General features: G+C 49.8%; 1 protein-coding gene across 4 annotated transcripts in view; it reads right to left on the bottom strand.

Annotated features, from left to right (window-relative positions):
* OPCML (opioid binding protein/cell adhesion molecule like) overlaps positions 1-16,206 on the bottom strand; it is a 1,081,423-nt gene that overhangs the window by 5,475 nt on the left and 1,059,742 nt on the right. For 3 of the 4 annotated variants that reach the window (XM_036861400.1, XM_036861402.1, XM_036861403.1), the window contains 3 exons: positions 14,318-14,455; positions 13,817-13,937; positions 13,192-13,343 (listed from right to left, as the gene is read on the bottom strand). In XM_036861400.1, the coding sequence (XP_036717295.1) occupies positions 13,192-13,343; positions 13,817-13,937; positions 14,318-14,455 (411 nt within the window). Of the gene's footprint in view, positions 1-12,205; positions 12,233-13,191; positions 13,344-13,816; positions 13,938-14,317; positions 14,456-16,206 lie in introns of all 4 variants that reach the window. The other variant, XM_036861401.1, reaches the window with a different exon arrangement.

The raw sequence follows: 16,206 nt of genomic DNA, 5'->3' as shown, positions 1-16,206 counted from the left end.
TTCCAAGTCTGCATAAATGGAAAGTGCCCATTGGGAGAAACTCAAAGGGGCTTATCGCTGGGGTGCCTGGACCCTACAGCCTGCTCTCAAAGACTGGGGTTTAAAAACTAAAAGTAGAGGGAGGGAATGGTTAGACGTGCAGGCTGACAGGTTAGGGCAGGACCTTTGTAAGCAGCGCCTCTACCTGTGTTCTCTCCTTGGAAACCGTGTCCAGGACACACAGGGGTGGGAGGGGAAGGAGAGGGATGAGGGTCAGAGTGGAGGGAAGAGGTGGGAGGAGGAAGGAGAGGAAGAGAAGATTTTGTGAAACCCAGGAGTCTAGGTGTTGATGTGGCTGACTTTTCATCTGGTGTGACTGGGATACTGGGGCGGCGTCTCCCAAAGCCGCTGAGGAAGAATGAATACGTACACCCAGAGTTTTAAAGACTATGGTCGGGTTTGTCCCAGCAGTCAGCGATGCGTCTCCAGAGGTGACAAAGAGGACCCCCGTTCTCAGACCCAACAGCCACCTTACGCCCCTGCCTGGCAGGGCTCTCCCTCAACCTCTTTCTTTCTTCTTCCCTCTCTCTGGCCCTTCTACACACCCCTCGTGAAACCCTCACATTCCGCTGTGAAATAAGACCACAGAATCACAGGTGCGATCCCTTTCCCTTCATCTGCATCCTTGAGAAGACAAACCACGTGCACTGGTATCGCCTTGCCTGTTCCGAGGGCCCAGGGTGGAAGGCTGAGTGTCCAGCTCTGCCCCTGTACTCCTCCATCACCTTTATTTACCAGCATCAGAATTTAGGGTCATAAGCAAGACCAGAGTAGCCAGCGGGCAGGGAGCAGAGAGTATTCCGGGGAAAGCAAAACTGTTAGTCAAGGGATCAGAAGCAACCCTGTAGGGCCAGTGACAAAGGGACGGAGTGACAGGCAAGAAACGCAGGGCTTCACCGCCTCCTTTACTAGTAAATTGGCTTGTTGGAAGTAACCTTACTGCTGAAAAAAGCCGCAGTGGTGCAGGGTCTCCTCAGACGGGAGCCAGGTCACGTGGCTTGCTGGTCAGTGCGATGGCGCGGATCCAGGCCTTGCTGGGCGGCAGTGATGCCGTCAGCCTGGGGACGGATGGTTCTCTCACTCCAGCAGCTGGCCTCCAAGTGTTCCCACCCCAGGGATCTCAGCAGGATTCCTTTTCTTCCTCTGATTTACAGCACAATTCTCCTATTTACTACAAATTCATATTTCCTCGATAGCTTGAGAGTCTTGCTCATAGTTTTCTGTACTTTTGTTATAGAGCATTTGCAGATAAGGGCAGAGTCCAGTCCTTAGCCCATTGCTATGGTCCCCACGACAGCTTCATAAATATTTATAGGAAGTAGCCTGACTCTAGGGCCCCATCAGTCCAGGCATATATCCTAGGAACTGTACTGGCCTACAGAATGAGCTGAGTTGGAAAAGGCCCAGTTTGAAGCTCAAGGTAACTCTCTATATTGTCTTCTGCAAAAGATGAGTGATTTAGATTTTTAAATGAGTTTAAAAGGAAATGGGCAACACAGATGTATAAGACCCATATGTTTTTGTAAAGAATATTTAAAATATAAAGTATATATTGTATATATGATATATATTCACTAGTTATGTATATGTGTATGTATATGCATGTGTGTGTGTCTTTGTCTAATTCATTATATTGATATCAACTTAAGAAACAATTGAATGGGCTCCATTCTAGACAGACAGAGGTCTTTAGCTTAGGAATCACTTTATTCCAAGTTCTACCAGTGGGCTTAGCATTTCTGGGGATGTCATGCTACCAGCACAAGGTTGAATGTAGCTAAAACAAACAGGAGAGGAGGAGTATTAGGAAGACAAAGCAGTGCGAGCTGCAGGGAAAGAAGGGGAAGAATCATCAAGATGGCAGGTAGCAGTGGCAGTAAGATGTTCATGCTGCTTAGGCAGGGGTGTTACAGCCTCAGCTCGCTTCAGCTGAGTTCTCCAAGGACTGGAACTCTGAGGGGGCCTCGGTAGGCATGGGGCCTGCTCAGCCCACGTGGGGGGATGAGATAAGGCATACTTGTATGGTGCTTTCTGTGTGGCAAACATGACTCTAAATGCTGAACATCTACTAATCCGTTTTATCTTTATGAACCCCTATGGCATTCCTATCTTATAGATGGGGAATTGAGGAGCAGAGCAGGTAAGTACCCTGCCTGTGGCCACATAAGACGATACACCCAGAGCTGGATTAGAACTGAGTCACTCTGTCTACAGGGTTGGGGCCCTTGATTATCACAACTCTACTTCCCCTCTGTGGAAAACAATCCTTTGTGCATGTTTTTCAGAGGCCACAGCGTCATGGAATGATGGCCTGGGGATCTAGAGACCCAATTTCTCCACGTGACTCTGCTGCTTCCCAGCTGAGTGCCAGCTCCTCTCTGGCCTTGGTTCTCCCACCTGCAGTGAGAGGAGGCGGGGATGCATGACCTCTGAGCTCTTCTCCTTTAGTGTCCTGAGTTACTGAATGGCTGGAGACTCTGCATCCGGTCCCAGAAGGCACAGCTGGGGAACAGCCAGGTGGCCTTTTCCAGTGGTACAAAACCATCACCACTCCTGCTTTCTGCACCTCAGCATGCCATCTCCTGAGACAGGAAGAGGGCACCAAACATTCCTAGACCCTAAAGTTTCCTTTTCTGTAGCCTCATTTTCTATGCATTTTCAGGAAATTTTATTCCTTAGCAGGTATTATAAGCCCTGATTTAAGCATCAGACGACATGGCAATTTATTGTCAGAGTGCCTTTGGCCAGTCAGTGTATGAGAAAGGGCTGAGCTATTCTGACCAAAGAGTTTACCTAATCTACTAGGACAGAGATTAAACTAGCCTTGCTTTCCTCCTATGGATCCTGGACACATTTGAGATTTGGCAGTAGGGCCTACAGGAAGTGAGGGGCCTACAGGAAGGCTCTCGGGCTTTGTTCAAAGCCGGGAGAGAGCGGCTCACGTCCGTGTACCATACTCTAGGTTGGAGGAATGAAAGACGAAGGCCATCAGCGACGAACTGATTCTTTAATGGCATCTTCAAGGTAACCCTGATCCTACTGGAAATGAGGGGAAAAAAAGAACCTGGGTTGGGTCGCTCCCATAGGCTTTCTGTATGCTAAGGCCACTCACCTGATTATGCAAACGCTTCTTTGTGCTTTAATACAGAAGAAGCAGTGGATTGCTGCTGTCTAGCGAACTGGTGTGGTCCCATGATTACTTCTATGCATCTGCCCTGCCTTGGCCTCGCTGCTTTGTCTTTGCAGCCCTAAACCCTTTGGGGTTAAAGTCTCTGACCACTGTAAAAGTGCAACCAACGCTTGGGACTTTGGCTTCAGACCAATTTGGGCTTAAATCCTGAGTCTGTGGCTTGCCAGCTACGTGATCTCAGACAAAGCACTTGCAGTTTTCTCCTTGAAAATAGGGGTAATAATGTGGAGTTTTCAGGATAAAGGACTGGAGGGATTAGGACAGTGTCTGGTAGGAAGTAGTCATGTGATCGTGGTAGGAAGTAGTCATGTGACCGTGGGAAGGGCTGCTCTGGTGGGTCCATACCCCCTACCTTCCACTTGTTAGTTGAGGCTAATATTGGCTTATTTCGACCTTTTCCAAATACGTTGATCCTGAGCTGGGTTTTGGTAGGTGAGAATGAGGAGGTGAGATGGGTGAGAGAGGCCACCGGCCATTAGGGCCTAGGAGGAGGGTGTGGGGCACTGGGCAGGGCAATGAGAGAGTCCAAAGCCACGCTCTATGGCAAGTCCAAGGGCAAAGGACCAGTCTGCGAGGGAAGCAGACCTCACGCTGGCCTCGGAAGCCATGCCCTCCACTCAAGAAATGCGTGCTGGTGCTGTCATGTGCCAGGCTCTGTTCCAAAGAGGAAGACAGGCACAGCCTCTGCCTGCACACACCCTATCTTCCATTAGCTTTTTTTTTTTTTGGCCACGCTACGCTGCATGCAGGATCTTAGTTCCCCGACCAGGGATCGAACCTGCGCCCCCTGAAGTGGAAGCTCGGAGTCTTAACCACTAGACCACCAGGGAAGTCCCCCTATCCTCCATTAGGACCTAGAATTCCTCTGTCCTAGTCTAAATCAATAAAGAAACGCAAATATGTTTTAAGCCCTCACAGATTCTGAGAAGAAAGTCCTTTGGAATGAAATAATCCAACCTCCCTTCCTTCCATCTCAGGAGCACCCCGCCTGTCTAAGAGGATTGAATTCAGGAATCAGGGAGAACTGAATGTGAATTCTGGCTCTGCTAGTAACTTGCAGGATGACTTCAGGTGAGATGGTTAACTGCTCTCAAACAGTTTTTTTTTTTAATGTATAAAATATGTGGGGAGGTGGTTTTCTCTATACCTGCAGGGTTGCTCTGAGGATGAGTGAAGATGATACGTAAAATCACTGAGTATAAGTAAAGGATGAGTAACAATTGGGTGAATGAGAACCAGGACCACAACTGCTAGTCTCTAAAATAGTATCTTTTGTGGGTCTCCTGCTTTAAATAAAGAGACCCTGTGTATACTGAATTCTTAAAGATAATTGCCAAACACCCACCGAAAGCAAACGTGACTCTGGCTTAGCAAGTGACTGGTCTCTCCTGACAAGACCTGAGTTGGCTCCAGCCACAGGTAAAGGCTGCCCAAGGAAGGCCAGTTATTCTGAGGAAGTGCATGTAGAAGCCCAGCTCTTTCTGTGGGCAAGCACCACATTCAAGAAATCTTTATTTATGGTTAACAGTGACTCAGTCTAATAGAATAGCTCTTACAAACCTCAGCCTTAATTAAATATTTTTCAGGGATAAACTAAAAGTGAGAACATGTAATGATGCCCTTTCCCCTCATTCCAGCCGCTCCTTTCCCCTTCCTCAACACTAAAAACGTATTGCTTCCTTCTTTCCTGAAGTTGAGCGTCTTTGAAAAGCTCACATGACGACACAAAGCCACAAAACCAACTGTGAATGACAACCATGACAACTAAATACCTTGAGGACATATGCAGACCAAAATAAGTTAGTCCTCAGCACACAGAAAGAAGAGATAAAGAGACAGAAATGATCAAGAGATAAATTCCAGAAACGGTAAATGTCACAAAGGTCAATCAATCAGTGCGTGTACTCTGGGCCGGAGGGAAGATTTTATGGTATGGCCACGTGTGAGACCCAGCAGCAGCAAGACAAGGAAATAAAGAAAGAGGCAAACAAACAAATGAGCAAACTAAAGTCCACTTTGGAGAAGCTACTTACTTTGTTAAATTAAATATACTACACATTACACATTTTTAAAAAGCAAATTTGGTTGAGGGCTTAGCATAGAATTAACCTGCAGGCCTAGCTCTCCTGGAAGCAAGGGTTTGCTGCTGCGTTCATGGGCTGGTTGATCACCCTCTGGAGGAACAGATTTTGAAAATCAAAGTACCCAAACTCAGCACAAAGCTCCCAGAAAACTGTATAAGTTTACCGATGAGGATCCTGCCTCACAAGAGATTTTGAAGCTTAAAAATGGAGGGTCCATTACAAGTGAGAAAGGTATTGAAATGTCACCCTTGTCCTTTCCATGATTGCAACGAAAATAATAAGGCACAGTTCTTCAGCAAGAAGTTCAAAAGCAAAGTGTTGCTGTAATCCTACTAAAATAGCAGGTGGTCAGGTGATCACATGAAGGAAAGAAGAGAAAAAAAAAAAACCCACAGCCGAGTTGAACTTGGTGATGATAGCGCAGTGAGATCAAGGAGGCATCTGAAGTCTAAGAAGATACAGTTTTGTTCTGAAATTTGGGTGCGTTTTATAAATATGAATGTGAACTTTGTGACCTTCCTAACAAGGAACCAAAAGGATAATGATGTTCCCGGTGATTAAAAGAGGAGCGAGGAAATCTAATTAGAGGGTGTGTGTTACGCTTGCTGGGGAAACGTAAACCTACTTTCAGCAGTGCCGGCTGACGAAGGTGCATCGTTCCCCTTCAAAGGGAGCTTTTCCTTCATTGTCTTTAATTACAGCAGAAAACAGGGCCCGGTGTTTTTCTACAAGGAAGATGAACGGGGCTTCGCAGCTCCAGGAAGGCATGCGGATAAAGAAGCCAAAAAGGCAGCCATCATCTCTGCTTTGTGCTCCCACAAAGCCCAAGGCCTAGGAAGTTCATATCAGAAGTTAATTCCAACCAGTCAGTGCATCACAACCCTGAAAACAGCAGGGCTTTGGTCTGTGCCAAACCGGAAGCGGGGGCATGTGCTGACATCAGCACAGCCCGAGTGCTCCGTGCTGAAGTCTGAACGCTCAGGCTAACGGCCAGATGCCAGTGATTCAGACGGAGCAGGGTAGGGGCGCGAGGCAGCATCAGGAGTGAAATGTGAAATGTCTGCATATTTTCTCCTAATATGTTGACATTTCGCAGGTTGGGGAAAATACAAATGACGAGGCTGCTGCCATCAGCCAAGAACGACGGTGTTTCTCTCTGACTCATTCCCTCCCACCTGGATTTCAATTGCGGATTTGGAAAATAAAAATCATATACGTTATCAGCAGGAAATGGACAGGCACGTGCAGCTTTTGATGTCTCTGCAAGAAGAAATCATTTGACGAACGCCTTCCTCAACAGTCTGTCGGGATGTTTGAGATAGCCTCCCTCACAAGGGAGAAAGACCCCACGGGAGGGGACCCTAAATTTCAAATTAGAACTGGGACGTAAGCGGGGCTGGAATGCAAGGGAAAGTGTCAGCAATGTTGATTTGGCTTCCCTGCGGGGCAGTGGGGGAGACTATAAGACCTTTTGCGTATTTGGCCTTCCTATGGCTAGTGGGGAGTTTCACCCTGTAAGAGGCTGTAACCCATTGACTGGAAGATATATTTATTAACCCAACCAATGCTTACTGGTCAATAACTATGGCGAGATACAGGGCTACATCCTTTAGTGCGGAAACAAATAAATACAAACAAAATATAAGCCTAAGGGTAAACTACCAAGAGAGTCCGAAAGATGGGTGAGTGATTCTTCAGTGGGGTTCAGAAACACTTTATGGATGGGGCACCGTTGAGTGGAAGCTTAAAGGGTAAGTACAATTATATCAGGCAGAGAAGAGGGCAAACGCCTCCCTCTGTGACCCTTCAACACACTGGAAGAGACAGTATACCTACGGGTTAGAAAGAAACATGGGTTTAAGGTCAGACAGACCTGGGTGCAAAACCGGATGTTAACGTGTCCTTCTACGGTGGAATTGCTATCTGCGGGAAGGATTCAGTCACATGGCTTAAATTCTCTGAGCTCCAGGCGTACTTACCTCGAAGGGTTCTGAGCTGTCTGAAGCCCCTTCTGGCTGACACCTACTAGCTAGTATCTTCTTCTCTGCTCTAGTGCAGCACTTAGATTCTATATTCTATTGTAAATGTCTATTTACTTGCTTGTAGGAGGTTGGGAAGTGTGCTCCTCTCGGTACCTAAACCCTAAATCTAACTCCTGGCACACAGTAGGCTCGAAACAAACATTCGCTGAATCAGTGAATTGATGGACAGAAGCAGCATAGTCGAGGCTGGAATGTGCAATAGGCTCGGGCATCCCGGGCAGGGCGGGCCGGGTGTCTAGCACGGTGGATGCAGAGAAGGCAGCGGGGAACTTGGGGCCACGAGGGAGGTTGATCTCAGAGCAGGAAAGGCCTTTGAGGGTTTTCTGGGAGGCGGTTTTCAGCAGGATGTGAACAGGTTCATTCTGAGTTTGGGAAGGGCCACCTGGCCCCGAAGTGGCAGATGGAAGAGAGATTGTCAAAGACAAGGGAACCACCCACCGGTAAGAGAATGTCATAGCCAGACAAGGCCCCTGCCCCGGCGTGAGCGTGACGGCAGTGGCGGGAGGGCTGGGGCCTGCTTGCTCCGACCTGCTGGCTGACAGGTGTGGGGTGAGGGAGAGGAAAGGGTCAGAATGGCCATGGAGATTGTAGTGAGGCGGTGGGGTGAGAAGATAAGGTGCACGTTTGAGGAGGGAAGGGGTGCCAGGGAGAGAAAGATGGAGATTCCCCTGGGACCTTCAGGTAGCAGAGCGTCTTGTGGCTCAGAATTGAGGAAAGCGCTAGGGACACAGACCGGGGAGCCCCCAGACGGCTGCTGGTAGACTGTCTGGCTGCCGGGTCCTACGCTTCCCTACAAAGCACGTGCTCAGGACCATCCCGGGAGAGTCTCATGAAATGGGTCTGGGACCAGGCCCATGAATCTGCATTTTTAAAGCACCCAAAGCGGTGGGCTGAGATACAACTCTTGAAGATGCCCGAAGACACAGAAGACCCTTCTCCTCTTGCTGTAATGCCACCCCTGGGCAGAAGGTGGAGGGGCTAGAAGCAGACTGAGACCGAGAGGGAAGAAGAAAGCCACAGCCAGTCACATCCTAGAAGCCAGAAGCAGGGTGTTGGGGGCCAGGGAGGTCTGGGGCTGAGGGGAGGCTGGGTCTTCGGAGGGACGCAGGCGTGAGACCGAGGCCTGGATTGGGCTGGATTGGAGGTGAAGGGAGGGGAGATTCGGGGTCCTCAACTCCTGCACCCAGCCCTCAGGTCTCACCTGGAGCCACCTGGGGGAAAGGTGAGGTTGTTGGGAGCCTTTATAGAGGAGGACAGGTGGGGGGCAGGGCCTGAACCAGCTTTCCAGGGGGGGACCCTGGGTGAGGGCAGCCCAGGGTGCAGGATGACAAGAGCTGGTCCGGCTGCCTTTAGTTGATGAAAATCCTGTCTGAAGAGCCAGCCTGATATGTGTATTTTCTCTGGAGGAATGGCCATTAGCAAAAGAAAATAATATAGATTCTGTCCTCATAGTTTCCAGGGGCCAAGAGGTAGGCCTTCTTCCTGGCTGCTCTGAGGGGCTGAGGCTCTGCCTTGAGGAAAAAATCCCGAGCCCAGATGTTACATTAACCAGAATATTTTGCCATTTTCATTTGCAATGACAAGATTCCTAGGAGCGGTCCCCATTCCTGATACTTAACTCTTAACGTAACTCATCTGTGTCGCTGCAATTGCACAGATAAAGCGTGAGAAATCTGTTTGTCTCTCGGCAGCATCCCCCTCCTTTCTGGCTTTGTTTCCCTTCTCTGTCCCTCTCCCCTGCCGGTTCCAGTAATACAGAAATACAGACGTTTACACAGCTCATTACGTGCCCCGCACTCAATGCAGTGCCGGATGGAATCAAGTTCAGAATGTTCCCTCCTTGCACCCTAAGGACAGGGGGATGGGGCCTCTTGCTCAAGACCCAGTGGAAGCAGAATGGGTGGCAAGTCGAGAGAACGTGAGCGGCTTCTGCAAGAGGCAGAGCCGTGGCCAGCAAGCTGAGCCCGGCCGCCCCTGCTGCGTGCGGACCTGGCCAGGCTCCAGGATGCCAGGGCCCAGGTGGCCTCCCAATGCCTCACCCACTCAAGAAAGCTTACGGATACTTCGAGCAAGTTGCTGGCAATAGGCACTGCACCTGCTGCCATTGCCAAGGTTACGGATGCCAGGTTTTGGAGATGTGCCTCTTACCCTAGTTTCCCTTTGTTTTTCAACAGAACAGAGACTTAGAAAGCTGGAAAGAAGCGTGGAGTCTGCTTTGCCCTGTGCTTATATTTTACAGGCGACCGCGGAACAGAGAGCAGCACGGTTTGTGGCAGGGTCAGGACCGGAACTCAGTTTTCCCCATCCCCGTGCTGGTCTGTTCTCTACCTTCCGTTGCCTCTCCAGTCCCGGCAGTGGCCCGGGGCTAAGAAAAGTGCACAGTCTGAAATGCCACTCTGAGTTGGCACTCAGCTGGGTGACCTGTTCTGTCTGTGCGGCTTCTGGAGGGGCAGCAACTGGTGGTGGGTGAGGAGGAAACATCCCACGTCAAGGTCAGCCACTGATTCATCTTTGAGCATCACCCACCTACCCGCGTGGTCTCTCAGTTTGCCTAAGCACTTCCTGTCTCAGCCCACTGTCTCCATAGCCTGTGTCTTCTGCTTTCTTTCGACATTGCTTTCATCTCATTTCCCTTTGTTCTGTGCGTGTAGGTAGGAAACATAGGAAAGACATGTTTGTGTGAGAGGCCTGTCATGAATGTATGTTGGGATGAGTTCACGGTGCAGAGTCCAAAGGGTCTCTAAAAACCAAGCTTACAGTCTTTGACGGCAAACACAAATGCGTGCCTGGGGTGCAGGGTGTCTGTTAGTGTGGCTTTGGCGAGTATGAGCAGATCGGTTATAAATGTTCAAATGGTCCTTTAAAAGAACGCATTCAGATCAGGTGGAAGAGGGGAGACAGAAGTGGAAAATGGGTTCAAACAGGCTAATTGTTGACACGGGCTTCGTGTGGTTGGCTGCATTGGGATATGAAGCTGTGTCTTTCCTAGGAGCTGGATTGGGCCCTCCAAGTTCATATGTTGGAGTCCTAACCCCCCATGTGTATTTGGAGATGCAGCCTATAAGGAAGTGATTAAGGTCAAATGAGGTTACAATGGTAGGGCCCTGACTGGCTAGGATTAGTGCCCTAATAAGAAGACACACCAGGGAGCCCTCCTCCACCCCCCAGCTCCCTCTCTCTCTCTCTCTCTCTCTCTCTGCACATGCTCAGAGGAAAGGCCATGTGAGAACGAAGTGGGCGTCTACAAGCTAGGACGAGAGCCCTCATCAAAAACAGCTGACAGATCTTCCTGGCTTGATCTTGGCCTTGTGGCCTCCAGAACTGTGAGAAAACAAGTTTCGGTTGTTTAAGCCCCCAGCCTATGCTATTTGGTTATGGCAGCCCTAGCCGGCGAACGAATCCTTAATCTCCACACACTGTTGTTCTCGGCTGTGACACACTTCTCTCCTGAGTTCATGGTACAGAGGGACAAGCGCCCGGATCACCTAGCTGTCAGTCCTGGAACCCTTCTGTCGGCCGCATCCCCCCACGGGCAGCCCCACCGACTCAGGGGTGACGGCAGGGTCAGTGGCAGAGAAGCAACCCAGCCCCACCCTTTCTTCTAAGTTTTATCAAGACCTAGGGATGGACATTCACAGACACCAAGGTATGAGCAGAGCCAGTGGCCCATGATTGTCTCGGATCCAGAGCTGTGGAAAGGGCAGCTGCAGAGCTGATTCCAGATCTGGAAAATTCAAAAGTTACCATTTGTGGGCTTCCCTGGTGGCGCAGTGGTTGAGAATCTGCCTGCCAATGCAGGGGACACGGGTTCGAGCCCTGGTCTGGGAAGATCCCACATGCCGCAGAGCAACTAGGCCCGTGAGCCACAACTACTGAGCCTGCGCGTCTGGAGCCTGTGCTCCGCAACAAGAGAGGCCGCGATAGTGAGAGGCCCGCGCACCGCAATGAAGAGTGGCCCCCGCTTGCCACAACTAGAGAAAGCCTTCACACAGAAACGAAGACCCAACACAGCCAAAAAAAATAAATTAATTAAAAAAAAAAGTTACCATTTGCTATGTGGCTGAGATTGATTGCAGACAGGGAGGGTGAGGCTTCCACTCGGGAGGCAGAGCTGAGGCCCCATCTAGCACGCGAGGGAGCGTGCGAGTGTGTGTGCCCATGGTTCACACCCTCATCCTCTGGGAAAACCCTCCAGCACTGAGGAGGGGTCTGGGTCTGGGTCTCATCAGCACCTCTTCACTAGCTACGCGTACTTCAGTGTCACTTAGCCTCCTGGGTCCTCCTCTTACCCATCTTTAAAATGGGGTTAATAACCTGTCTTTCACGGAACTAGCATGATGCCTGGAAACCAATACTTGGTAGATATTATGATGACCATTATGAATAATGACCCAAGTACTTCTATTTTAAAATGAAACTTTCAGAATTAAGTCATTAGCCCTTTTTGCCTTGGGCCGGAGGAATTATACATTCATACTAGTGTGATTTCCCCATGGAGACGATCATCTGATAATCCATTTGGTGTCTAGGCTGGGTTCCCCTCGCTGCTGCTGTGTACAAATAGCAGAATACTCATCCCTCTTAAGGCCACCAAGTAGAAGTTTCTTGTTTTGGCGGGGGGAAGCCCTTCTCTGGAAACATATAACGATATTTCATATGCACATGTGTGAAAGCCATCGTATTCTACATGCTTGCTACCTAAACTGTGCAGACCAACCCCCTGAAGTCTAGCCACTAAGGAGAAATAAACCAAGGAGGCGGAGCAGGCAGGCCTGTCTTTGAAGGAGGCTTAAAATCAAAAACATAGGCATTCAGGCAGGCAGAGGAGTGAAGGAACATGCTATACCCACCTGCCACTGCTGATGAGGGGCTTATTTCTAAGACACACACAGCACAATGCACACACAATGCAGAGAGAAAACAAAAGACATAGATCACACATTTCAGATGGTTGGTGGACAAAGTTCAGTTCATGTCAATGCTGAAAGCTTGTTCAGGGTCTGAGGTCCACGTGAAACATGAATACCTTTTCATCCTATTCACCAGACGCTTCCCTCTAACCAAATCTCACCAAATAAACACGCACATACACACATGGGCTATCGCCACAAGCTGGGCCCGGCCCGTGGGGTGAAACGTTGCACAAGGAGATGGACACAGCAGCACGAGAACTGAGCAAGGGAGGGTGAGGTCTCCCGAAGGGCCGCTCAGGGCTCTGCAGGCCCCTCCCCCCGTGCAGGAGGGAGAGACCTGCGGAGAAGGGGCAGCTGTCTCAGCTGTGGACAGAGCAATCGTCCCGATGGGGACTCAAGCCTCCTGCTCTGTTCATTCCAATGAATTGGGGACTCAAGCCTCCTGCTCTGTTCATTCCAATGAATGAGAACGTGACAGGCAGTCAACATGAGAATCATGATGGCAGCAGGTAACTTGGCTTAAAACTGTAAATATAACTCCTGGAATCATCGACTCTTACTGTAGAGGGTATCTTAAAACTATATCTAATTTATCCCCCAGACCAATAGACAGTACTACAATCGACCTGTTCCATGGCTCTGTCTTGTTGACGGTAACCATTGTGCAGCTTGGTTCAGAGCTCGGTTTACTCCTTTGGTGAGGTGCCCAGCTCACCTTGCACGAGACCAGGAGGTACCAGTTACCTTGCACACACCACGTACCGTGCGCCAGGAGAATGACGGTGGAGGTGCGTTCGCATCTAAGGTGGGGGGTTGAGCCCTATGGACGGACACAGGCCAAGCAGGCTGCGCCCTCCTCCCGCCCGAGTCCCTGGAACCCCCCCCGCCCCGCCAAGCCCCACGTCCAGGCCTCCTGCACTCACCATACAGTGTGATGCTGGCGTTGGTATTCCCAAGCTTGTTCGTGGCCACACAGGTATAGTTCCCATAATCCTTCTCTGAGACGTTGAAGAAGGTCAGTGTGGATATGTGGCCTCTGCTCTCGACCCTCACGCCGTCCAGGCCGGTGGCCAGCCTGCAAGAAAGGAGGGGGTGCGACGGGTTTGGTTGCACACACAGTGAGGCGGCAGACGGGCGGGTCCGGGGAAGTCCAGACGCCGCAGGTGGACCCACGCACACACTCTCCCCCTCACAGAGCCCTGCCCTCGGACTAAGCCGGCCCCTCTACCCCCCAGCTATGAGCACTGCGGCCTCCATCAGGGGCCAAGAAGGAAGGGCGCCCATGCTCCAGGGCTACATGCCCCTAGTCCTTGAAGACCGCCGTGTCTACAGCTAATCTGATTCTGAAACAAGGTCCATCAGTTTTGCCCACTTCCCAGCTCCCTCCGTGTTTTGCTTCTGGCTCTAAAAGGAGACTCTGTTATAATGGAGGCTGTAGTCAGTTTGGTTTTGCCGTATCTTCCCCCTGGACTTCATCACCCTCCTTCCACGTGGGGGACGATCCATCGGCTCTGCTTCGGACATGCCCTGTTTCCGCTTTCAAGGTACCTGGTATCCTCCTTGAACCACTGGAACTCAGCCGTGGGCACTGCAGAGGCTTCACAGCTCAAGATGCCCTTCTGGCCAACAGAGACACCCGTGTTCTTGGCTTTGGAGATGTAGGGCGGGTCTGCAGGGAGATGCAGAGCGAGTCCGTCAGACAGGTGAGAAGCACATCAGTCACCTGCTGTGCGCGTCCCCCTTCCCAGCTAAACGATCATGTATTTTAGGAAACGGACTTCTTGCTTGAAGATACTGTGTTTACCCCAGCATCTCTTCAAGCCTTCACACTAACCCGGAGTTCATGAGTCTCCCCATCAGCTAAAAGTTCTGACAGTCACAGGAAGACTCCATGGCCCTGGAGGTGGATGGGCCCAGCAATCTGATACTGTCTTTTCCTGCTGGAAACAACTGGGGTCCATCAGAAAATGACACTGCCATTACCTCTTCGTCCCCTTAATCCCCATGCCCTCCTTCCCCCTGGAACTCGCTGACAGTGGGTCCACTCACAGTTGACAGTGATTTTTACTTTCCGCACATCAGGGGCAGCAACATCATTCAAGGCGCTGCATTCATACTCCCCGGACTGGTCACGTTTGATGTCAGAGATTTCCAGGTATTCGTCCTCACTCACAAAGCCCTGGCCGTCTGGGAGGAAAGAAACAGACAGAGACAATCAAGAAACTGTGAAACCAGGGGCATAACTGTACAGAGCTTAGAAGAGAAGGAATATAAAAAGCCATAACATGGGGGTTTGAACATCAAGTCAAAGATTCTGGACATTATGTTGGTCCCAAAGTATTTGAAGAAATTCTCTGCTTGAGTCTTGGATCAATGGATTTTTGTCCAAGTCCCTTTAACTTTTCAGACCATTTGACAAGAAGGGCATATTATTATTTTTCTTACATGATTATTATGAGGATTAATTAAGAGTACATATGAAATACTGTAGCACATTAGTAAGCTTTGATATTTTTAAACAGAATTGTCATGATCAATAATATAATTTTTTAAATGTGGGAATAACTTTAGGGTATGTGAGTACGGACATCTTCATTTTTCACAATGTAGAGATGCCTTTGTACACAGAATACAAACTACTAACTACTTGTAGAATGAATAAGTGACCATTTAACAATTTGATACAAACAGACACAAAGTAGCTGGTTGGTTTCAAACTCTCCTGGAGAAGATAAAGTGGAGAATGAATGAATGAGGAAGCCCTTCTTGACTGCTATGTAGTAGGTGCTCAATAAACATTTGCCAACATAAAATAACCCTGAGATTCCCCAGAACCTGGGGTGAGGGAATTCAATGGGTGTAATACCCGGGTTTGTAGGACATTCTGGAGGCTTCATTCTCAGGCTTTTGTGAAGCTTGCAATTCGTGATCTTAAATACTCTGGGGCTGCAAAATTGACATTTCTTGCAGCCACTATTACACGCTCTTTCATAATCTGACCCCTCTGCTTGCAAAGAGGACAGACCTTCTGTCTTAAAACACAAATGTCCTGAGGCTGTCAAAGCACCAGGCTCCTGTGAAAACCCAGCCAACCCAAAGGCCGAGGAGGAGAAAGTACATCCATTTGCATTTCTTTTAAGCCTGATACCTGATTCCTTTTTATGCTCCGGGCATGAGAGCAAAATTAGTTTTCAGGATGATAAAAACACATTGTAACTTTTCTCACACCCTGTAGAAGCATAGCTGATCCAATGGTTGCTCGACAAACTACGTCTGGGTCCACGATGGGTTTGGCGCAGGAAGTGGGGTGTCGTGGGGGTGGGTTGATGGGCAGACATGAGGCCGCTGCTTTGGCATCCTGACTCTGCTCCCGTGGAAGCATTGGGGTATCCCCACCACCCTGCCCCTTTCCCAGGACACTGGCTTTTCAGCTCTCGGGGCCTTCCTTGCCCCCATCACCCAGCCCCCCAAGGTCACCACGCCCACCCAGGCTCCACCTTCAGTGTCTGGATGTTGGTGATCAAGGCCAACCCCAGAAGGTGTGGGCCTCCAGGCAAATACGTAAACAAACCGAGTCACTCGAAGTCAGCTAGGAGCCCAATCTCATGCTATTCTTTGAAGGAAATCGTGCATCCGTCGGCCAGCCAAGCAATCCACTTACCAGGGCACCCTCCTGGAACTTAGGCCGGTTGACAGGCCCCAGGGCAAGCCCACAGGTGAGAATTTCAGGATCTTGGGAATCTGGTTGAACCCGTGTGAGGACTGGCTGGAAGTAGAGGCGAAGGGGGGAAGTGGGGTTTGGGACAAGTCCACACTTCCCAGTCTGAGATGTGAGTGTCGCTCCTGAATGGTATTGCCGGCCTGTGCTGGTCCCAGGCACCAGACGGGAACTTTGAAAATTCTGAGGAAGATGCTGCAGAGTAGGTGCCTCCTGGGGC

The sequence above is a fragment of the Balaenoptera musculus genome, chromosome 8, assembly GCF_009873245.2.
Source record: "Balaenoptera musculus isolate JJ_BM4_2016_0621 chromosome 8, mBalMus1.pri.v3, whole genome shotgun sequence".
Classification (NCBI taxonomy): Eukaryota; Metazoa; Chordata; class Mammalia; order Artiodactyla; family Balaenopteridae; genus Balaenoptera; species Balaenoptera musculus.
This window is presented reverse-complemented; position numbering and strand designations above follow the sequence as displayed.